Raw genomic sequence first — 23,346 nt, forward strand, 5'->3', positions numbered from 1 at the left:
TGGTTCTTGAGGAGGATTACAATGCAACGAAACGTTAAAAACACAGGGAATGAAGCACCATAAGCCACTAAGCCTGGTACCGTGTTGCACAAACAGAACAGTTCTCTCCATGGGCCCATGAAAGTGGAATGGGAGGCCACCGAGCAAGGGTGGGCAAACTGTGGCTGTCCGGAGGTCCATGGACTACAATTCCCATGAGCCCCTGCCGGCAGGGGCTCATGGGAATTGTAGTCCACGGACCTCCAGACAGCCGCAGTTTGCCCACCCCTGCCACGGAGTTTCCCACATTCTATCAGCTGGAGGAAGAACTCCTCAAGGGAAGAGGGATACCAAGGACCACCTGGCCGCTCTTACCTGTCCTGTAGAGAGCTTCCAATAAGAGGCAACGGCGTAGGAAGTGTCCATAAACAGTTCTGGGACGCGGAAGCCGTCTGCAATGGCCTCCAGCTTCAGCCCCAGCAAATGGCGGTCGATGCCGTGACCATCCAGAGCCTACGACAGAGGAAACAAGCGGGGATTCGTAGATCCTCTGAGGCGGCCCTTCAAAAATCCACCACATTCCGGATACATCCAGAAATAAAGGATGACTTTGTGCGCAGACTATACGTGACTGTTGGACATACCCCGAGCTTGGGAACACATACCCATGGCTTCTGTTTTACACGAGTTTCCTTGCAACAAACTCCCAGTGGCTGCCCTCACCACACCACCTCTTGATGAAATGCTTTGCCTCTGTCACTAGGTGTCGCTATCGTTTTCCTTTGCACAACTAGGAAGAACCCTCTCGGTATTCCATGAGTTGTGAATATTCGTTTATTTTTCTTTATTTGTTGTCTGGTTTATAGCCCAGGCAAATTTGTTGTTTGGTTTGTAGTTGTTTGGTTTATAGTGCCCAGGCAAGCTGGCTCATGGCGGGCGACAGCAGCAAAAATCCCCACGATAAAACCCCAATGAAACAAAGTGTAAAAATTATCCCATCCTGGCGGTGAAAAAACTAACCTCCCCCTCACTGCTCAACAGACCTCAGTGTCCTATGCTTCAGGGGACAGATGCAAAGGGTGGGCCGATGTTCTTGCCAATTCAGGGAGGCACCCTAAGTCGAACAGCCCAGGCCTCAACCAAAGACCTGGCGGAAGAGCTTCGTCTTGCAGGCCTTGCGGAACTGGGAAAGCTCTGACAGGGCCCTTATCTCTCCCAGGAGCTCATTCCACCAGATCAGGGCCAGGACCAAAACGTTCCTCGCCCGGGCTGAGGCCAGGCATACGTCCCGTGAGCCAGGGATCACCAACAAATTCTCACTCACAAAGGACAAGGCCCTGTAGGGGGGCATAAGGGAGCAGGCGGCCCCACAGGTATGCGAGGCCCAGACTGCGAATGGCCTAATGCAGAGGTAGTCAACTTGTGGTCCTCCAGATGTACATGGACTACAATTCCCATGAGCCCCTGCCAGTGTTTGCTGGCAGGGGCTCATGGAAATTGTAGTCCACAAACATCTGGAGTACCACAGGTTGACTACTCATGGCCTAATGGGTAAGCCTAATTTTAAATTACAGTTTCTTAAGGCCTCAAGCCCAGCATTGTGTCTTCGTTTTTATGTGGCTAACCTTCAAACTTGCATAGCTACTTATCTTGTGGGTAATTCCTTCCCAACGACAGGATGGAACGTTCTGCGTTTATTTAGGGCAGAAACCCACCTCCTTGTCCCATTTTTAATTTGGTATAAACAGAGCCACGGCAGGTAGATAACACAGCTACAACAGCACAGCAATTACTGTGTAAGCACGTACTGATAAAGCCATGACAAAAATTAAGAGTCATTCCCCCCCCTCAAACAACCTTGTTACATCAATTTTAAATACAATCCTGTCTGCCCAACAACGGCTAGAAAATATACAACATTTAACAACTCACAAGCACTCCCCAAAAAAACCTAGTTCAAGCAATTTTTGGGCTACAGCCTGCTTCAGGTAGTTATTTGCACAAATCAAGCAGGTCAGCGCTCCAAATGGCTGGCAAGGCTCTTGACTGGCTCCGACACTTAATAAGATGGCCAAATCTGGCAGCTTCTACATTCTGTCGCTTCTATGCAGCGACCAGGACCTGCACGATTTCCGTAAATGAATATCTGAAGCAGGCTGTAGCGGAAAAATTGCTTGAACTGGTGGCTTTTTAATGAATTGTTAAATTGTGCATTTTTTCTAGCTGTTGCCGGGCAGAAACAATTGTATTTTGAATCGATTTAACAAGGTGGCTTAAGGAAAAAGAAACATGGCTTATCAGTACAGGCTTACACAGTAATTGCTGTGCCATTTTTTGGGGGGGTGGGGGGTGGGGGGCAAAGGGCTTAGTTAGGAGATTCCTATTTGGTCTCTGCACCTTCCACCGTGGCAGATCTTCTCTTTGTACTCCTGGAGTGATCGCGTAACGAAATGCACTTACCTGCTCTGTGAGGGTGCTGTGGACCTTGACTGCTTCCTGCAGCAATGTTAGCTTCTCCGCAGCCTGGTATGGAAAAAAGCAGGAAACCCATTGCAGCAGTATGCATTTGTTTACCTGCGACAATCGCCTTCCCTTCCTCTCCCCACAACAGACACTCTGTGAGGAAGGTGAGACTGAAAGAGAACTGCTATAAACAGCTCTATCAGGACTGTGACTAGCCCAAGACCACCCAGCTGGCTGCACGTGGAAGAGGAGGAGCAGAGGGGAATCAAAACTGGCTCTCCAGATTAGAAGCCGCCAGTCTTAAGCGCTACACCATGCTGGAATTTCAGAGCAGCCCCAAGGCCTGATGGTTTTGTGGCTAACATCCTGTTAACGTTCATCATCAGTACAGCCCTTGGGGCTGTACTTGGATGTCTCGCTTGGCTAGAAGCACGAGGGATCACGGGGGGGGGGGGGGAGTGGAGTACCTGACGGTTCTCGTCCGCCATGGCCTGGACGAAGGCCAGGGCTGCGGAGGTGGTGGAGCGGATGGTCTCTGTCCGGCCACGGTGGAAGCGACGGAGTGAGGCCGACTCAGCAGTGGCACACAGCTCCCCGTGTGCTCTGAGGAAGACAGGAAGGGCACAGGAGACAAAGGTCAACACCCCACCACATACACATGCGCCCCCCCCCCCCCCAATGACGTCTAATACAGGGATTCTCAGCCTTTCATCTCTTACGCCGCCCCGGTCCCTCTGTCAAAGAATGTGGGCCCTGCCATGACAGAAATCCAATTTCTTCATGAAAGAAGTCTGTGTGTTTACAGGCATTCTGTTATTGTGACTGTCGCTTATGATAACCTTCAAGACAGGGGTAGTCAAACTGCGGCCCTCCAGATGTCCATGGACTATAATTCCCAGGAGCCCCTGCCAGCATTCGCTGGCAGGGGCTCCTGGGAATTGTAGTCCATGGACATCTGGAGGGCCGCAGTTTGACTACCCCTGCTTTAAGGGCTTGCAAAACTGGAAACACACAGTGGATAAGCCTTGCCTGGTAGGGCAGGCAGGACGTGGCACAGAGAGACACCTGGTGGTCGGCGAGGGGATAGCATTGCCAGCTCTGGGTTGGGAAATACCTGGAAACTTTGGGGGTGGAGGTGGGAGTGGGCAGGAAGGGGCCTCGGTGGAGTTTAATGCTATAGAATCCACCCTCCAAAGTGGCCATTTTAGCCAGGGGGCCTGATCTGTCACCTGGAGTTAGGCTATAATTCCAGGGTAGAGTTGCCAGCTCTGAGTTGGGCAATAACTGCAGACTTTGGGGGTGCAGCTGAGAATGGGCAGGATTTGCAACAGGGAAGGGCCTCAGTGGAGTATAATACTACAGGGATGACCCTCCCAAGCAGCCATTTTCTCCAGGGGACCAGACCTCTGTCGCCTGAAGGTGAGCTATAATTCCAGGGGTTCCCCAGTGAATTCTTAGTCGCTGTTACGAAAACTCTGCCTCCCGTGTAGATTACTTCTATGTCCCACCAATGGTACATGCACTACCAATTGAGAACCACTGGTCTAGAACAGGGCCCAACTTTTTGGGTTTGTGGGCACGTCTGGAATTCTGACACAGTGTGGTGGGCACTTCCACAAAATGGCTGCCCCTGGGGGCGGAGCCAACCACAAAATGTCACAAGAGAGAGGTTATGCATGAACCAAATCTGTACACTTCAGGCACAAGCTCAGTTTAACAGAAGGGCTTTTTCAGCCTTCATTACACTGCACACCTAAGTGTATTTCCACACTTCTATGACCATGGGTGACCATGGGTTAAGGTTAGGTTAAATTTTCCACTAGTGGAATGAGACTTTCATCTTCCTTCCCTGAGATCCCCAGGAAATGCTGATTCCGGGAGATGGGGGGCCCTGAGGAATGGCAGGGGGAAAGGGTTTGCAGCACGGAGGGAGAATTGGTACAAACAGCTGAGCTAGTCTGGATCCAACCCATTAACTTTAATGGCCTGGACTGCCTCTCTGCCTATACCCCCAAAGGACACTCTTCAAATACCAACCAGTTGATGATCCCAAGCGCGGAGGAGGTACGTCTGGCTACAACCTGGGCCAAGGCATTTTTTTGTCCTGGCCCCTACCTGGTGGAATTAGCTCCCAGAGCATCTCTGGACCCTGACGGAACAAGTGCAGTTCCACAGGGACTCTGAGCTCTTCCGCTAGGCTTCTGGTTGGGGCCGGCGCATCAGATAACATCTTTTAAGCCCCTCCTATCAAAGCCACTTCCGGACTGAAATCCAGTTTTGGGAGAGCTGACAGTTTAGGCTAAACAATTTTAAATTTAGTTTAAGCCTAATTTTAACTATGTTTTAAATCTGCTTTCTTATAGGTTTACATGTTGTACACTGCGCTGAACCTGTTCGCTGGGAGGACGGTATAGAAATTAAATTTAAAAATAATAACAACAACAATAATAACCATTCAATAATCAGACCCTGTCGGAGCTTAAACAGTTCAGCAGGGCCTGCAAAAGGGAGCTCTTCCGCCAGGTTTTTAGTTGATGTCAACCTGAATTCAATCACTTCCCATGGGCCCCTGACCCCCCTCCTCTCCCATGAAAACCACCATCGACATGTCCATCCCATGGGGCTGTCAGTATGTTACAGTTAAATGGACGTTTTCACCATGTTTGTTCCATTATTCTATTGTTCTCCTGTTATGACTGTATCGCTATTGTTAACTGTACTGTTTTTTTTCTCTAATTCCACGTAAACAGCCCTGAGCATCAGGGGAGGGTGGTGTATAAATATAATTTAAAAAATAAAAAATAATACAAAATATACAGTATTTGCTGGCGTATAAGACTACTTTTCCCCCCTGAAAAACATGCCTCCAAGTGGGGGGGTCGTCCTATACGCCGAGTGCACTTCAGTTGGGATAGGCATAGCTGCCCATAGTGGCCCATAGTACTGTGATGTAATGTAACAAACTCTATATTTTGAGTGGAAATGTTGGGGGTCGTCTTATACGCCCAGTCGTCTTATACGCCGGCAAGAAGGGCACAACACCTCTATAGAACTGCACTATTAACTGGGATCAGTTGGCCTTCTTCCCCCCCTGCTCTCTTTAAGGAACCTGGTTCTCAGGCACCCCCAAAAGCCAGCCCTGGCTGCTCCTGCCTCAGCAGTCGACTCACCTGTAATATGCCAGCTGCAGCGCCACCTGCAGGACAGAGTCTGGGCTCAGCCCAAGGCGTTTCAGAAAATCCTTGCCAAACCCGTGGTAAGTGAAACAGCTGATGTCCAGGTCCGTGATGAGGCTACGAAAGAGGAGTGGGGGGGGGAAACAGATGGATCGCTCCAGCAGATATCCTTCATTCACACTGTATAGCTCCCCCCACCCCCGATTAAAAAGCCAGAATTTGCTGCTGGAGGATGTAACAATGGCCACAGGAATAAACAGCTTCAAAAGAGGATGAGATGGGTTCATGGAGGAGACCTCTTGGGGGGGAGGTAAGCTTGGTCATACTTGTAACCTGCCTCAGAACCCAATGAGAAAGGCAGACTAAAGGAAAATGGCAGCAGTAACTACAGTACATTGGTTGTCTGACTTTATATCATTGGTTAGGTGGTTTTAGAGGTTAAACATCTGGCTCGCCTGGTGAAATTTTACCTGCCTGTCTTCTCTGTGGCATTTCCTGAGTGTCACTCAGTTCTCCTCTTGGTGGGTTTCATCTTAAAAAAAAAACAAAGCAAGGGGGCACCCGGAGTTGAACCAGGGACCTCTTGATCTGCAGTCAAATGCTCTACCGCTGAGCTATACCCCCAGCACACAAACTGAACTCACCTTGATGTACAGTCATGCACACTGGTTTGGCCACATAGTTTCTTGCCCTACCTTGAAGCATCACTGCCTTCTGACTTCTACAATAATCTTTTCCATATGAAAACCTCCTGAAAACCTCCACTCCGTATCTATGCTTTGCAGCAAGCTTTAAGATGTATTCTAGACTGCGCACTTTAGAACTCAGCAGAGATTTCAGGTCTCACTTTTATCCCTATGCATAGAATCACAGAATCATAAAATAATAGAGTTGGAAGGGACCTCATGGGTCATCCAGTCCAACCCCCTGCACTATGCAGGATACTCCCCACCCTATCGCTCATCCAATGTCACCTGCCACCCCCTTGAGCCTTCACAGAATCAGCCTCTCCATCAGATGGTTATCAAGCCTCTGTTTAAGATTTTCCAAAGATGGAGAACTCACCACCTCCCGAGGAAGCCTGTTCCACTGAGAAACCGCATACTAAGGACATACCCAAAACTGCTTTCGGTTTTGTCTTGCCATTCGCTCTTGTGTCTCTCTGGCAAAAGACTTCAAAACTTTTTGTACCCACCATGAATATTCTGAAGCAGAAAGGGCTTAATAAATCCAGCTTGCCCGTTTAAAAAGAGGGGGCACCCGGAGTTGAACCAGGGACCTCTTGATCTGCAGTCAAATGCTCTACCGCTGAGCTATACCCCCGGCACACAAACTGAGCTCATCATGATGTCTAGTTATGCACACTGGTTTGGCCACATAGTTCCTTGCCACATCTTTGCATCATTGCCTTCCTACCAGGGAATTATCTTTCCGCATGAAAATCTCCTGAGGAATAATCCACTGGATATCTATGCTTTGAGGAGAGTTCTAGATTGTATTCTAGACATGCAATTAAAAACTCAGCGATACCAGGCTTCCCTTTTATCCCCACGCATGCCAAGAGCATACCCCAAACTACTTTTAAGCTTCCGCACTACAAGGGAAGGTTAGAACTTAGGAACTGCTCAGCCAATAATATTCACCCAACATTACGGGGCCTACCAGCTGCTCCCCTTTCTTCAGAGGCATGACCTAAACATGGTTCTCCTTGCTACACTACTGTAATATCCTCTACTTAGGGATGTCCTTGAAGACTGACATTTTCAGCCACTGCAAACTAGACCAGCAAGTCTGCTTAATGGTGCAGGTTACTGGAGAGCTTGTCAGTCAGGTTTCCAAGGGCTATCATTTTATTTTCTGAGTGTAATAACTATAATTACCAGTGAAGTCCTAAAATTGCCAGGGATCTTGTTCCAAGCCAAGATCTCTAGGCTTTCAACATGATTTCAGAAAGCCTTGGAAAACAAAAAGATGTTTTCTTTCTTATGACTGAGAGGGATAAACCTCCATGATCCAGTCATACTGGAGCTATTGCAGAGGGCGTTCCAGGAGTATCTCAGTGGGATTTCACAAATCCAGATCCTGCCCTTCTTATGGCTGGCAGCCAAAACCAATAACTCTCAAGCTCAGGATTCTGAGAAAACATGCTTGTTTAGACTGACAAGCACCTTAACAATGTGTTTTTTTTTATTTTACCCCCAAATTATACTAATTGTCACAAAGAACACTAGTTAGTGATACAGGATTTGCCTCATCATACACTCTCACATATCTCTGGTAAAAGATTTTAAAACTTTTTGTACCCACCATGAATATTTTGAAGCCGAAAGGGCTTAATAAATCCGTCTTGCCTGTTTAAAAAGAGGGGGCACCCGGAGTTGAACCAGGGACCTCTTGATCTGCAGTCAAATGCTCTACCGCTGAGCTATACCCCCGGCACACCAACTAGAGTCATCATGATGTCTAGTCATGCACGCTGGTTTGGTCACATAGTTCCCTGCCATGCCTTGAAGCATCATTGCTTTCCTACTTTTATAGTAACCTTTTCTATATGAACATCTCCCAAGGAATAACCCACTGGATACCTATGCTTCGCAGAGAATCCTAGGATATATTCCAGACTGTGCAGTTAAACACACAGCAGAGATACTGGTCCTCACTTTTATCTCTATACATACCAAGAGCATACCCAAAATCGCTTTCAGCTTGCACACTGCAAGGGAAGGTTAGTTCTGGCAAGCATGAAACTGCTTGTCAAATAATGGTCTTCCCAACTTCACAGGAACCACCAGCTGCTGCCCCTCCTTCAGAGGCATAATCTAGCCATAGTCCTCCTTGCTGGACTACTACAGTTTCCTCCACATGGGGCTGTCCTTGAAGACTGACAACAAAACACAGCAGCAAGGCCACTTGCTGGGGCAGGCTGTTGAGAATGATCCCTGTGTATCTCAAAGGGTTTTCAATGGCTGATGTTTTATTTTCTGTGCACAAATCAAGACAGCCATAATCAGCAATGAAGCCCTGAAATGATCTGGGGTCTTGCTAAACTAATAAACTCCTGAACAGGGATGGACATAAAACCAAGAAATTCCAGTTCGTTTTGGGTGTTCTCAGAGCAACCCCCTGAACTGTCTGTTCTGCTTCTTAACTACTTAGAAGCCAGGGGAAGTGAAGCAGACTGCAGAAATGGCTGCCAGCCCCGTGATCAATTTGGCTTTCCCTTCCCTTGGAAGGGGGTGGGGTGGAGGAGGAAAACTGACGGTTTAAGTGACTGCCAGCCATTTAAACCTAAGAGCTGATGGGTGGGCTGCCCTGCTCTGCTGCGAGGCTTCTTAAGTGGCCTGGAAACGAACCAATCGAATTCATGACGAATTTTGTCTTGTGAACCGGTTCATGCCCACCCCTACTCCTGATATGGAGAAAACACAGTCATTTAGAGCAGGGGTAGTCAAACTGCGGCCCTCCAGATGTCCATGGACTACAATTCCCAGGGGCTCCTGGGAATTGTAGTCCATGGACATCTGGAGGGCCGCAGTTTGACTACCCCTGATTTAGAGTAAAGTACCTTAACAACACTGTTCTTTGTTTCTCTTACCATGCATAGGAAATACGACTTTCTTCTACATAAAATAGCTTATGTTAATATATTTCTAAATTTTACCTACCGTAAGCTTTTGAAGTTTATACCAACTAAAAATCTATAGTTTTCCCCAGGGAATTGGGGGTGGGGAGAGGTGGATTTGAAGCAAGGACCCCTTGGTTTGCAATCAAATGTTCTTCCAAAATATAACTGTCTGTCACAAAGAACACTAGTTAATAATACAGGATCTGATTCATCATTCACTCATCATTCATACATTTTTAAAAAAATTTAAACTACCAATGAATTTTTGGGGAAAAGGAAGGGCTTAATAAATGTGTTTTGACGGTAAAAAAGAGGGGGCACCCGGACTTGAACCAGGGACCTCTTGATCTGCAGTCAAATGCTCTACCGCTGAGCTATACCCCCAGTCGCAAATTCTCTTCCCAGGAGGCCTAGTTATCTATACTGGTTTTGCCACATAGTTCCTTGCCATGCGTCAAAGCCTAAGTGCTTTCACAGTTTTCAAGTACTGAAAACTCATTATTGATGGAGGCCCAAAGTCACAAATGCTGTCTACCAGGCTTCCTAGCACCTTCGCCAGGCACGGCAGCTAGTGCCTTACCTGTCAGCATCTGACCTAGCCACTTTGATCCATGCAACGGTCACCTCCAGGCTAGGCGACTGCAGCTTGCTCTGAACAAGGCTACCATTGTACTTGATCTGGAAAATTCAAGAGGTCCAGAATGCATCAACCAGAAGCTTCTCAGCTTCCCAACTTCAGATGGTCCATCAACTGCTGCTGCTCCTGCAAAGGCGTGCTCTAGGCTAGCGATCCCCAACCTGTGGGACGTGGACCACATGTGGTCAGTCGACTAATTGGAGGTGGGCCCCGAAGGACGCCTTCTCTCCCCCCCCCTCCAGCCCTTTACTTCACCCCCCCGGCCCTTTACAACACACTTCGGGTGTCATTGTCTCCCATCACTCCCAGATGGGACTGTCTCGTTGCAGAGAAACAAGCTCAGGGTTCCCATTGATTTGTCATTGTCATGAGTTAAAATTTCCATGAAAATAAAATGTTCTTTATGTTCATTGTTGTGGCGTGTCTGTATCTTATTTTGAAGGGATCTTTAAACATTACCATAGCAATCAGAAAGCGTTAGGGCAGTGGTTGAGAGTAGAGGAGTAAACTACCCTCCCCCCCACCGGGCCTCAGTAAAATTGTCAAGCGTTGAGTGGTCCCCGGTGATAAAAAGGTTGGGGACCACTGTTCTAGGCCAGGGGTAGTCAAACTGCAGCCTGCCAGATGTCCATGGACTACAATTCCCATGAGCCCCTGCCCTTGGTTCTCCATGCTAGACTACTACAATGTCATCCACAGAGGGTTGTCCTTGAAGACTGATAGCTTCATCTAGTACAAAAATGAGCAGCATGAGAATACATCTTATCAGTCTGAGAGGGTTTTTAATTGCTACCGTCTTATCTTCCAGGTGCATCAAGGTAATTATAATTACCTATGAAGCCCTAGAACCCTCTGGGACTTTGCCCCAAGCCTGCGGAAGAATGGCAATCTTTTCACAATTCACCCTGACTTCAGGAAGGCTTCAAGGCATAGAGAAATGTCAAGCTCAGAAAGAAAGGAGACAGAACAAACTTCCACACTCTTCCACTCAGATTGTAGCCATTACAGGGGGCCCTGGAGGTTCTACTTGGTGAGATTTTACAAATGAAGTTTTCCATTACTGAAGGAATACAAATTACGATTGGCAGCCAAAACCACGACCTTCTGAGCTCAGGATTCAGAGAAAACAATTTTCAGAGAATAACAAATACTGTAACAATATTGTTATTTGTTTTGGAATCAGATCTTCTACTACCAAGCTACACGCCCAAAATGCAAATACCTGTCACAAAGCAAACTAGTTAATGAAACAGGATCTGCTATGCCATTGATTCTCATGTACCTCTGGTAAGAAAATTTACCTACCAATGACTCTCTTAGAAAACTCAATAAGTATCTTGGCCTTTTAAAAAGAGGGGGCACCCGGACTTGAACCAGGGACCTCTTGATCTGCAGTCAAATGCTCTACCGCTGAGCTATACCCCCAGTCACAAATTCTCCTTCCATGAAGGTTAATTATGGATACTGGTTTTGCCACACAGTTCGTTGACATATGTCAAAACTTAAGTGCTTTCATACTTTTCAAATAACCCTTTCCATATAAACATTTCCTGAGGATGTCTGCTCGGCAAGGGGTTCTGAGGATAAATTTCACATTATGCGGTTAAACAGTTGGCAGAAACACTCCGCCTAGTTTTCATCACACACCAAGAGCATACCCCAAACTTCCTTCGGCTTGCACGACACAAGGGAAGATTAGAACTGGTAAGCAAGAAGCTTCTCGGCAAATAACAGTCTTCCCAACTTGAGATGGGCCACTAGCTGCTGCCCCTCCTGCAGAGGCAAGATCTAGCCAGGGTTCCCCCATGCTAGATTACTACCATGCTCTCCACAGAGGGTAGCCCTTGAAGACTGACAGCTTCATCTAACACTTAAAGTAGCAGCAAGACTGCTTGCTGCTACAGGTTAATAAGAATGTATCTTATCAATCTGAGTTGTTTTTTAACCACTAGTGTATCAAGGCAATTATAATTACCTAAAGGTATCCCCTGTGCAAGCACCGGGTCATGTCTGACCCTTGGGGTGACGCCCTCTAGCGTTTTCATGGCAGACTCAATACGGGGTGGTTTGCCATTCCCTTCCCCAGTTATTACCGTTTACCCCCCAGCAAGCTGGGTGCTCATTTTACCGACCTCGGAAGGATGGAAGGCTGAGTCAACCTTGAGCCGGCTGCTGGGATCGAACTCCCAGCCTCATGGTCAGAGCTTCAGATAGCACGTCGCTGCCTTACCACTCTGCGCCACAAGAGGCTCTTTTATAATTACCTACAAAGCCCTAAAACGGTCTGGGACCTTGCCCTAAACCAGCAGAAAAATGGTAACCTTTTCAGAATTCACCCTGGCTTCTGAACGGCTTCAAGCACAGAGAGATGCCAAGTTCAGAAAGAAAGAAATCAGGAATAACCCCCCCCCCCCCATACTCAAGACCGTAGCCCTTACAGAGGGCCCTGGGGGTTCTAGGATTACCTCAGTGAGATTTTACACATGAAGGTTCTGTCCTCCATAACTGAAGGAATACCAACTACGATTGGCAGCCAAAACCAATGAGTCCCTGAGCTAAGGATTTAGGGAAAACACACTTACTTAGAATAACAAGTAGCTTAACGATACTGTCCTTTGCTTTGGAATCAAATCCTCTACGACCAAGCTATATATGCAGTTGCAGATACCTGTCACAAAGAACACTAATTAATGAAATGAGAACTGCCTCACAATTGACTCTCATGTGTATTTTTAAAAAAAATATTTTACTGGAGATATATCAATAACTTTTTTAGAACACAGAGGGCTGAATAAATCCCTCTAGCCTGTTTAAAAAGAGGGGGCACCCGGAGTTGAACCAGGGACCTCTTGATCTGCAGTCAAATGCTCTACCGCTGAGCTATACCCCCAGCACACAAACTGAACTCACCTTGACGTACAGTCATGCACACTGGTTTGGTGACATAATTTGTTGCCATACCTTGAAGCATCACTGCCTTCCTACTTGTACAGTAATCTTTTCTATATGGTTATCTGGTATAATAACTATGTTGGAAAACTTACAGAAGCATTAAAAATGCTCTTTTTTCTTAAGAACAGGGGGCACCTGGATTTAACCAAGAGGTCTTTGGAACCGCAGTAAAACATGCTGCAGGCAATCTCTCAGAATCCAAGTATATATGTCACCAAGAACACAAGGATACTTGGATCTGTCCCACATTTTCCCTCCAATTACTAACAAATATTTACACATCAGTTTTCATTGACTACTTCTAGGTTTTACCCATACGTAGTTGGATTTTCACCCTCCAATACCATCAAATTGGATTTAGTTTCATCTTTAAAAAAAACAAAAAAACAAAGCAAGGGGGCACCCGGAGTTGAACCAGGGACCTCTTGATCTGCAGTCAAATGCTCTACCGCTGAGCTATACCCCCGGCACACAAACTGAACTCACCTTGATGTACAGTCATGCACACTGGTTTGGCCAGATAGCTTCTTGCCCTGCCTTGAAGCATCATTGCCTTCTGACTTTTACAATAATCTTTTCCTTATGAAAACCTCCTGAGGAATAACCCAGTGGGTAACTATGCTTCGCAGAGAGTTCTAGGATGTATTCTAGACTGCGCACTTTAGAACTCAGCAGAGATTTGGGGTCTCAATTGTATTCCCATGCATACTAAGGACCTACCCAAAACTGCTTTCAGTTTTGTCTTGCCATTTGCTCCCGTGTATCTCTGGCAAAAGACTTAAAAACATTTTGTACCTACCATGAATATTCTGAAGTAGAAAGGGCTTAATAGATATGTCTTGCCTGTTTAAAAAGAGGGGGCACCCGGAGTTGAACCAGGGACCTCTTGATCTGCAGTCAAATGCTCTACCGCTGAGCTATACCCCCAGCACACAAACTGAACTCACCATGACGTCTAGTTATGCACACTGGTTTGGCCGCATAGTTCCCTGCCCTACGTCAAAGACCTAAGTGTTTTCACAGCTTTGAGGTAATCCTGAGGATACCTGCTTCGGCAAAGTGTAACTGAGGATAAGTTCCAAATTATACACTTAAACATTTGGCAGAAACACTCTGTCTCACTTTTATCCCACCCCAAGGGAACACCCAAATTCCCTTCGGCTGGCACGCTGTAGGGGATGATTCGTACTAGCAAGCATGATGACATTCTTGGAAGCTTCTCAGCTAATAAGGATCTTCCCTTTGAGTGACCCAACTTCAGACGGTCCCATGTTCAGAGGCAAGGCTGCTTGCTGGGGGGGCTTATTTGGAAAACATCTCGACGGCCTGCGAGGCTTCTAACTGGGACCGAATCAAGGCAACCGTTATTATCTATGCAGTCCTAAAATGGTGTGGGACCTTTGCCCCAGGTTTGAAGTTCTTTTGGATTTCAGAAAGTTTTGGAAGACAAGGAGATGTTTTCTTTCTCATGGCTCATACTCGAGTCATTGCAGAGGGCCTCAAGAGGTTCTGGGAGTATCTCAGTGGGATTTCACAAATCCAGATCCTGCCCTTCTTATGCTTGACAACCAAAACCAATAACTCTCAATCTCAGGATTCAGAGAAAACATGCTTGTTTAGACTGACAAGTACCTTAACAATGTTTTTTTTTTAATTTTACCCCCAAATTATACTATTTGTCACAAAGAACACTAGTTAGTGATACAGGATTTGCCTCATCATACACTCTCACATATCTCTGGTAAAAGATTTTAAAACTTTTGGTACCCGCCATGAATATTCTGAAGCAGAAAGGGCTTAATAAATATGTCTTGCCTGTTTAAAAAGAGGGGGCACCCGGAGTTGAACCAGGGACCTCTTGATCTGCAGTCAAATGCTCTACCGCTGAGCTATACCCCCGGCACACAAACTGAACACACCTTGATGTACAGTCATGCACACTGGTTTGGTCACATAGTTCCCTGCCATGCCTTGAAGCATCACTGCTTTCCTACTTTTATAGCAGTGGTCCCCAACCTTTTTTAGGCTGGGGACCGGCAGGGCATTGGGCCGCGCCCGCAGGGACCGCGCCCGCGCGGGCCACGCCCATGCTTCGGGCCGCGCCCGCGGCCACGCCCGCGGATCGGGCCGCGCCCGGCCGCGCCCGCCGGCCGCACCCGCGAGCCGCGCCCGGCCGCGCCCGCCGGCCGCACCCGCGAGCCGCGCCCGGCCGCGCCCGCGGATCGGGCCACACCCGCGGGCCGCGCCCGTGGATCGGGCCGAGAGGGCGCGGCCTGCACGGGCGCGGCCCGGCCCTGATTCCTTCTCCCCGCCCTCCCGCAGTAAGTCGCTTCCCGGGCCGCAGGCTTGCGGCCTGGGAAGTTTTTTACTGTGGGGGTGGGGGGGGGCGGGGAGAGGGAGCCGCGGCCCGGCGCCATGGCCTTTGCGGCCCGGCGCCGGGCCGCGGCCCGCAGGTTGGGGACCACTGTTTTATAGTACTTTTATAGTAATCTTTTGTATATGAACATCTCTTGAGGAATAACCCACTGGATATCTATGCTTTGCAGGGAGTTCTCTAGGATATATTCCAGACTGCGCAGTTAAACACACAGCAGAGAGACTGTAAGATAAAATGGTGTGGGACCTTGCCCCAGATCTGCAGTTCTTTTGGATTGCAGAAAGTCTTGGAAAACAGGGAGATGCTTTCTTTTTTCTGAGCTTGGTCGGGACGAACGGCCACATTTCCACTCTCACTGGGGCAGTTTCCCAGGTCCCTGAAGGCTTTGGGAGTGCCACAATGTGATTTCGGTACAGAAACGTCCATGCAGGACAAGCACAGTGTGTGTGTGGGGGGAAATCCAGTTTGGCTAGACTCAAAATAAAGGGCTAATGGTCATTCTGGCAAGCACAGACTCACTTACATGTCTAGGTTTTGCTTGGCATGTTCAATGTCGCGTATGATTTCTGGAGTGAAGTAGAAGTAGAGTTTTTTGGGCAAAGGTAGAGGGATCAACGGAGCACGAACTGGATCAGGATCTTTGCTGAGATTGGAAGGAGGGAGAAGAAACAGATTCATTAGATTCACATAAAGGGGGCAGAAGAGTCAAGAGCAGGAAAGGCCGACATGGCTTTCTCTGTATATATCTGGCACCCCTTTTCACCATCTCAAAGCAGAAAGCATGACCCTCCTCCCACCTCTTTTCTCCTTACCCCGTCATTTAAATAAAGGACATCCCACCCCACTAAAAAAGAGAGCAGGTTGGAGCTACACAGAAAGTTGCATAGTATATGCAAGAGGTTTTCTTGGAGGGGGGATTTATATTTCACCCTGCCTTTGAACACTCAGGGTGGATTACACATTTGTGTAATAGACAAAATCCCTGTATAGATCTCAAAAGTTAATAGCAATTAAAATCTATTCTATAATAGCTTTAGGGGAGAGTGGTATATAAATGTAATAAATAAATAGCCTATAATAGCCTCAGGGGAGAGTGGCATATAAATGTAATAAATAAATAAATAAATAAAACATTCAAATTTTACATACACACAAGAATCAAAGGTGTCTGAACAAAACTTTGGGGTTTCTTCTGGACAGCCTCCTGGGGTGCCCGTGGCAAGGGCACCTCCAGGTGAACAGGCAGGGAATCTTTTCAGGTCTCTTTATCCCATCACAACCCTTTATTAGTTCTGATAAATCATTTTGCTTATATTGTCTTGGATCCAGTAGAGAATCTCCCAGAAAAGAAGGGGCAGGGCAATTTTCTCTGGTTCTCCCCTCCCAATACAAACCTCCAACTCCTCTCTTCCTGTTCTCGAGTTTCTCTGGTTAACTAAATCAACTAGCGCAGAATCATAAATTTGGAAGGTGGCCACAGAGACCATCTAGCCCAACCCCCTGCTCAACGCAGGATCAGCCTAAGTATCTCCGACAAGTGTTCATCCAGCATGCCAGAATGCACAAAAACACAACATTTTAAGCAATCTCAAGCACTTGCCATAAAGCAGAATGCCTCTCCTTCCTCCTCAGTACATCTTTCACATCAAGCTGCGCCCTTCACACCTCCACGGGGCCCCAGTCCCCGAAGCCCCTCCCACTTTTCCTTTATAAGGAGGGGGAGGCATTACCAGTAGTCGAGGACGTGGTCGATGATTGTGGCAATCGGAGGGCCTTCAGCCATGGCTTGCTCATAAAGCACTCCACAAGAGCCATCTTCTCCGACAATGAACTGAGGGGAAAGAAAAGGCCAAATTATGTGAATAGAAAGTAAGAGATAAACGGACGTCTTGCTTCTAGAAGCGGAACCCTCCCACCCACCCACCCACTCCAACCCCGACTCCGTCTTCACCTGCAGAGTCTTGTCAAACCAGCGATTGCCACTATTGGAGTAGCTGCCGCCTCCGTGTAACATCTGGGCCGCAAGACGGCTTCCTGCACGGGTATCCGACACCTTCAGAACAGGGGCGTCCAGGCAGACGGTGAAGAGGCTACGCTGGATGGCCCGTGCCGACTCCCGGTTTAGTTTGTCTGCAGGTGGAGAACACAAGAGCCACAGTTGTGCAATGGAGAGAACGCTTACACGTTATTGGCAGATCATTTTGAGGATGCCTAAAGAGGGAAAGCAGGACAGTTCAGCTCCCTACACTGGTCAGGTCCAGTTATCATGCTTAAGCCTGAGTTTAAAATCTACGGGTTAGCTTGTCAAGCTCAGTCTTGTCCTCAGAGATTCTATGGAGAAAGAGCTACACATAAAAAGGAAGGAGACTCTCTAACCAGAGCCGTGGCCTTCCGCCCCAATCAAGGTGTGCTTACTGCTGATGCAACACCAAACCATGGTTAATGCAAACCGTGGTTTGCAAATGCTCTTCAAACCATATTTTGTGTGATGGTGGAGACCAGTGCTGCTAAATTACAACCAACTAATGGCAACTCCACAGGATTTTCAAGGCAAGAGAGTTCCAGATGTGGTTTGCCACTGCCTGTCTCTGCTTAGCAATCTTCTTCTACCTTGTCAGTCTCCCATCTCAGTACAAACCAGGGCTGACCCTTCCTAGCTTCCAAGATCTGATCAGATTGGGCCAGCCTGGGCCAATTCTGTAGCCTATTCTTAACCTAGATATTGGTGTTCAGATGCACGAGTTCACCACATTGAAGTATTATGTCTACAAAGCAGCCACAGGGCAGCTGCAGGAAGCAGCTTTTTCCATCATTCCATGAACATACATTCATTCATTCATTCATTCATTCATTCATTCATTCATTCATTCATTCATTCATTCTTCAATGTATGTACCACCACTCTCCCAGTGGGCTCCTGGTGGTTAACAACAATAAAAGAATAAAATACAATAAAACCCCATAAAATCATTCTTTATAGCAACTATAAGGCGGCAGGTGATAAATAACCCTCTGGTTATCCCAATATCCTCCCTTCTTGTCCCGCCAGACACCAAGCCTTCCACCACTGGCAGAGAAGTGCCATATCTGACAACACTGTGGGGGATCCTCAACCGTACACCTGGCAGAAGAGCTCCGTCTTGCAGGCGCTGCGGAAGGCTGACAATTCCGGCAGGGCCCTTAGCTATTACGGGAGCGCATTCCACCAGCTCATTCCACCATCTTTCTATCTGCTCTCCCTTCTCCTTCCTCGTGCTTTCAAATTTAATTGAGCATCCAGTCCAATGGGGACTTACGGAGAATGCAAAAACTTGCGCATTGTTCTGTGATGTTCCAGAGGGCTCCAGTAAAAAAGGTAAGATGTGGTACTCGGCTTGGAGGGCAAGACAGAAAACCGTTAAGACAACAAGGGCATCAGCACACATGTGAATCTGCTATATACACACGAATCAGACCTTTGGTCTGTCAAAGTTAATATTGTCTATTCAGACCGGCAGCAGCTCTCCAAGTTCTTAGGCAGGAAGACCTTTCACATCCCTGATATTTATTCCTTTACCTGGAGTGGCCGGGGATTGAACCTGGCACCTTTGGCGTGCTAAATACTATCCCCTGACCTGCTCCCACCACATATTTAACATAACCGTTAGTCCAGCCCAGGGGTAGTCAAACTGCGGCCCTCCAGATGTCCATGGACTACAATTCCCAGAAGCCCCTGCCAGCAAATGCTGGCAGGGGCTTCTGGGAATTGTAGTCCATGGACATCTGGAGGGCCGCAGTTTGACTACCCCTGGTCCAGCCCCTTCCTCCTCGAGATGTACCTCTCATGAGCGTGGTGTAGGCTTGCCCCCACGTGTGTCGGTGGTCGCTGGTCAGCACCCCTAGGGGCTCCTTATCCGTCTTCCACGACTGCCCACGGATCCGGTGAAGCTGCGAGTGAAGCTGGTCAACTGTGAGAGGCGTCCCGTCACTGTTATAAACTTCAAGCTGGAAAAACTGGTAGAGGAGTGTAGACATGAGGGATATATCGGTTCATGACAGGACGTTGCTCTATTCTGGGCATGATTTAAGGTGCTGATGTTAGCCCACAATGCCCTAGAAGGGTTGGGTATACAATTCCTTGGAGACCACTTCCAGCGTGGCCACGTGGTTAAGAGTGGCGGCCTCTAATCTGGAGAGCCGGGTTTGATTCCCCACTCCTCCTCCACTATGACCTTAGCCATAGTTCTCTGCGAGAAGTTCTTGCAAAGCAGTTCTCTTAGAGCTCTCTGATCTCCACCCGCCTCTTAGAGTGTTTGTTTTGAGGAGTGGAGGGGAAAGGTGTTTGTAAGCGGCTCTGGGGCTCCTTCCAGGTAGTGAAAAGTGGGGTATAAAAAAAGCCAGGTCTTCTGTTCTTCTCATTACAAAATGAACGTACCAGTTCAGATGGCTATTGGTCAATTTGTTCACTTGTATTCCACTTTTCTCCCCTAAGGGATTCAAGGCAGATTACGAATTATCCCGTTTAATGGAAAGGAAGACTAGGAGAAACAAAAGGTTGTCATAAATTCACTGGCACTTTATCATTTAATTTTATTAAAACATCCACAGCCCATCTTTACTCATGGTTCAAGTTATTATTGTTATAATATTATTACTGTTGCCTGTTACCATATGTTAATTGTATCCTTTCCTGTTTTCTGTAAACTGCCCTGGGCCCTCGGGGAGGGCGGTATATAAATATAATTATTTAAAAAAAAAGTTCAGTAAGAAAATTTTTGTATATGGCCTTTGAGGGAAGGGTCATCTGACATCCAGGATTGTCTTCCTTGCATATAAATGCAGACAAAAGATAAACATATAGATAAAACTAAAATAACTTATCACATTATCATAGCTACTGGGCTTTTCAAGTCTACCTCAGGAGCTTGGCTCTGGCTAGCTTTCAAAATGGGATCAATGTAGGAGCTCTCCTGGCATAAGCTAGGAAGCTGCTTCGCAATCTAGGTGCCACAGCCAAAAATGCTTCAGAACAAGGATCCACAACCTTTTTGAGCCAGTGGGCACCTCTGGAATTCTGGCACTGAGTGGTGGGCACAGCCACAAAATGGCTGCCTTGGGAGGCAGAGCCAGCCACAAAATGGCTGCCAGAGGTGGTGGAGGCAGTCACAAAATGGCTGCCACACCTTACCTCAGGTCACACAGTGAAAACGCTTGTGCTGTGGTGGCCGTTGCTGGCAAAGTTCCATTTTTTTAAAAAGTCAATCGATCCTCCTACAGCTAATCAGAAACCTTGTTGAGCAAATGCCCAGCTTTGCTCCACTCACTTTCTAAATACACTTTCCGGGTACCAGGAAAGAAGAGCTGTTTTTTTGTAACACCCCCCCCCCTGTTTTTTACTACCTGAAGGACTCAAATTATAACTGTCTGCCCTTCTTCTCCCCACCACAGACACCCTAAGAGTTAAGTGGGGCTGAGAGAGCTCTGTGAGAACTGTGACTGGCCAAAGGTCACCCAGCTGGCTGCATGCACGGAGGAGTGGGGAAGCAAATTCCATTCTCCAGATTAGAGGCTGCTATGCTTAACCACTGCACCAAGCTGGCTCTCAGTGTGTATCATGGCACCCCCAGGTACCACACTGGGGACTCTAGAACAAGCAGTGGTTCTGCCAAGGACGAATGAAACTAATCCAAGGATGTAGACCAGATGATGGTCCTATATCCATGTGAGTCCCAGATTTAGGTTGGAAAACGGTCAAGAGTCAGGGCATGCTATGGAGGAGTGCCTTCAGAACAATGGTGGTTACAGCAGTTCTGGGAAAAACCCAAGTGTGATGTCACTCCGCTTGAGAAAACTAGTATCCCCTGTGCAAGCACCGAGTCATGTCTGACCCTTGGGGTGATGCCCCTCTAGCGTTTTCCTGGCAGACTCAATACGGGGTGGTTTGCCAGTGCCTTCCCAGTCATTACCGTTTACCCCCCAGCAATCAAGCTGGGTACTCATTTTACCGACCTCGGAAGGATGGAAGGCTGAGTCCACCTTGAGCTGGCTGCTGGGATTGAACTCCCAGCCTCGTGGGCAGAGCTTTCAGACTGCATGTCTGCTGCCTTACCACTCTGCGCCACAAGAGGCTCTTACAAATAGTAAATAATAAATAATAAATAGAGCCAGGGGCAAGCGATCTTCCATCCCCAATGGGAAAATCAGGGCTACCAACTACCAGGAGGGAATAACTGTCTCTTTAATAGAGGCTGAATGCCATAACTGACTTCCGTGCCCTGAAAAGATTCAACGGCCCATTTCTTCACATTAAGCCTCTGTTAAGAGGACAGAGAACTGTTCTCCAGGCTTCCCGGCAGCCCTGGAGGAAATGGTACACCCAGTCCCAGGATATGAAGAACTTCAAAAGAATAAATACTTTGATTTCGACTCAGGGATCAATTTAGTCCAGCCTGCCCATTCTGACTGCGCAGGATTCTGGCACGTTTCTTTCCCCAACCATGACCCTTTTAACTGGAGATACCAGATCACCATGCAGAAAATAACGTTCGGGGCCCTGAGGTAACGTGCAGAATTCTCCGAGGCCATTTCTCCCCACACACAGAGTCTATTTTGACCAGGCCTCTTCACTGTTACAAAGAGCCAGACCATTTCGATTCAGGGACACGGACATCTGTGGCTCTCACGGGTTCGGAGGAAGGAGAATTACCTGGAAGTTGCGGACGACGTGATGTACGTGGCTGGTCTCCGGCCCGGCGGAGGCAGCAAGACAGAATCGTGTTTTGGTCCTGGAAGGCGGCACGAGGCGAAGATGCGGGAATACTGGTCCATGCATAGAGGGTAGCCCCGGGAATATTCCACCAAGAGGGTCTGGCTGGCATGAGGGGGGAAACCGGGAAAGTGAGCCAATGGCCTTCAAATCTTAATCTCAAGGCTGCTGGTGTTGAGTCTAGCGTGAGTCATTCTCCGTTGGGAATTTTTTTTTGAGATTTGCAGGGGAGAGGTCGTGGCATTACAGCTCACCTCCAGATGAGAGAGATCATTTCCCCTGGAGAAAATGGCTGCTCTAGAGCAGGGGTAGTCAACCTGTGGTCCTCCAGATGTCCATGGACTGCAATTCCCAGGAGCCCCTGCCAGCAAACGCTGGCAGGGGCTCGTGGGAATTGCAGTCCATGGACATCTGGAGGACCACAGGTTGACTACCCCTGCTCTAGGGCATTTAACCCTGCTCCGGTCTGTCCTTTCCCGGAGCGCCAGTTTTTGGAAGACATCCATGCCCCACAAGGAGGTGACAAGAACCCTTAGCCCCACACGGTCCGAAAAGTTCCCTCATACCACCAACCTGCTGGGAAGCAACACAAGGATTGTTCATGTATTCATGTTCATAATATTCATGCAAGCACCCTTCCTCACATCAACGTTTATACCTTGAATAAAACAGCGTGGATCTTAAAGATGCCGCTGGGCTCAAACATGGTTAGACAAAATAATAATATTCATGGCCTTGAACGTTAACTCCTTGGGATTTAAATTTATTCTTCACTCAGAAGATCTTTTATGCCGGCAGGGTCTTGACAGCACCACAAGAAATACCGTTAGCTGACAGCTGCTTGACTGGCTCCTCGTTGACTGTTGACGATTTTTATAGGTTTTAGTCAAATGAATTTTATTTTAATTATGGTACTAATGTTTGGAACACAGAAACCACTCCAAACCGGCTTGCTGGGCGGGGCGGTATACAAATGTCATTCAAAATATATATATTATTTGTTTCAGAGCCTCAGTCTTCCATTCCTGCATTAATAAGTATGATTAATACCTTTGGAGACTTGTCAGGCTGTTCAGTTCACTGTGCAAAATCTGAAGTCATACCACTAGGAGACAACATAACACTAAGTGTAGTTGCCTTTGGACATTTTTGGTGATTTCCGGGTGCCGTGATTTATCTTGGAATACTGATTCCTAGAGATACTACACATACGATTACGCTAAATTTTAACACGCTAATTGCTGACAGGTCTTTCCGCTTGGACAGATGGGCAACTTTAAACTCAACTTTATGGGGCAAAGCAAATACACTCAAAATGGATATTATACCTAGAAATATTTATATTTTATGACACACAATTCCTTTCTGTATACCTTGCAGATATATTCATAA

General features: G+C 47.4%; 1 protein-coding gene and 9 non-coding genes across 10 annotated transcripts in view; all 10 read right to left on the reverse strand.

Moving 5' to 3' along the window:
* The window catches only part of LOC143834275 (carnitine O-acetyltransferase-like), a 52,780-nt gene that overhangs the window by 1,472 nt on the left and 27,962 nt on the right, over positions 1–23,346 (reverse strand). The window contains 10 exon segments of the mRNA XM_077330950.1: positions 355–492; positions 2,440–2,502; positions 2,910–3,045; positions 5,613–5,735; positions 15,733–15,852; positions 16,940–17,040; positions 17,161–17,339; positions 19,028–19,202; positions 21,895–21,911; positions 21,914–22,059. Coding sequence (XP_077187065.1) covers positions 355–492; positions 2,440–2,502; positions 2,910–3,045; positions 5,613–5,735; positions 15,733–15,852; positions 16,940–17,040; positions 17,161–17,339; positions 19,028–19,202; positions 21,895–21,911; positions 21,914–22,059 — 1,198 coding nt within the window.
* Positions 6,171–6,242, reverse strand: TRNAC-GCA (transfer RNA cysteine (anticodon GCA)). Its single transcript has one exon. It is a non-coding gene; the product is annotated as a tRNA-Cys (tRNA).
* Positions 6,870–6,941, reverse strand: TRNAC-GCA (transfer RNA cysteine (anticodon GCA)). The gene has a single exon. It is a non-coding gene; the product is annotated as a tRNA-Cys (tRNA).
* TRNAC-GCA (transfer RNA cysteine (anticodon GCA)) lies at positions 7,982–8,053 on the reverse strand. The gene has a single exon. It is a non-coding gene; the product is annotated as a tRNA-Cys (tRNA).
* On the reverse strand, positions 9,556–9,627 carry TRNAC-GCA (transfer RNA cysteine (anticodon GCA)). The gene has a single exon. It is a non-coding gene; the product is annotated as a tRNA-Cys (tRNA).
* Positions 11,234–11,305, reverse strand: TRNAC-GCA (transfer RNA cysteine (anticodon GCA)). Its single transcript has one exon. It is a non-coding gene; the product is annotated as a tRNA-Cys (tRNA).
* On the reverse strand, positions 12,699–12,770 carry TRNAC-GCA (transfer RNA cysteine (anticodon GCA)). The gene has a single exon. It is a non-coding gene; the product is annotated as a tRNA-Cys (tRNA).
* TRNAC-GCA (transfer RNA cysteine (anticodon GCA)) lies at positions 13,227–13,298 on the reverse strand. The gene has a single exon. It is a non-coding gene; the product is annotated as a tRNA-Cys (tRNA).
* TRNAC-GCA (transfer RNA cysteine (anticodon GCA)) lies at positions 13,688–13,759 on the reverse strand. The gene has a single exon. It is a non-coding gene; the product is annotated as a tRNA-Cys (tRNA).
* Positions 14,660–14,731, reverse strand: TRNAC-GCA (transfer RNA cysteine (anticodon GCA)). Its single transcript has one exon. It is a non-coding gene; the product is annotated as a tRNA-Cys (tRNA).

The sequence above is a fragment of the Paroedura picta genome, chromosome 3 (assembly GCF_049243985.1).
Source record: "Paroedura picta isolate Pp20150507F chromosome 3, Ppicta_v3.0, whole genome shotgun sequence".
Taxonomy (NCBI): Eukaryota; Metazoa; Chordata; class Lepidosauria; order Squamata; family Gekkonidae; genus Paroedura; species Paroedura picta.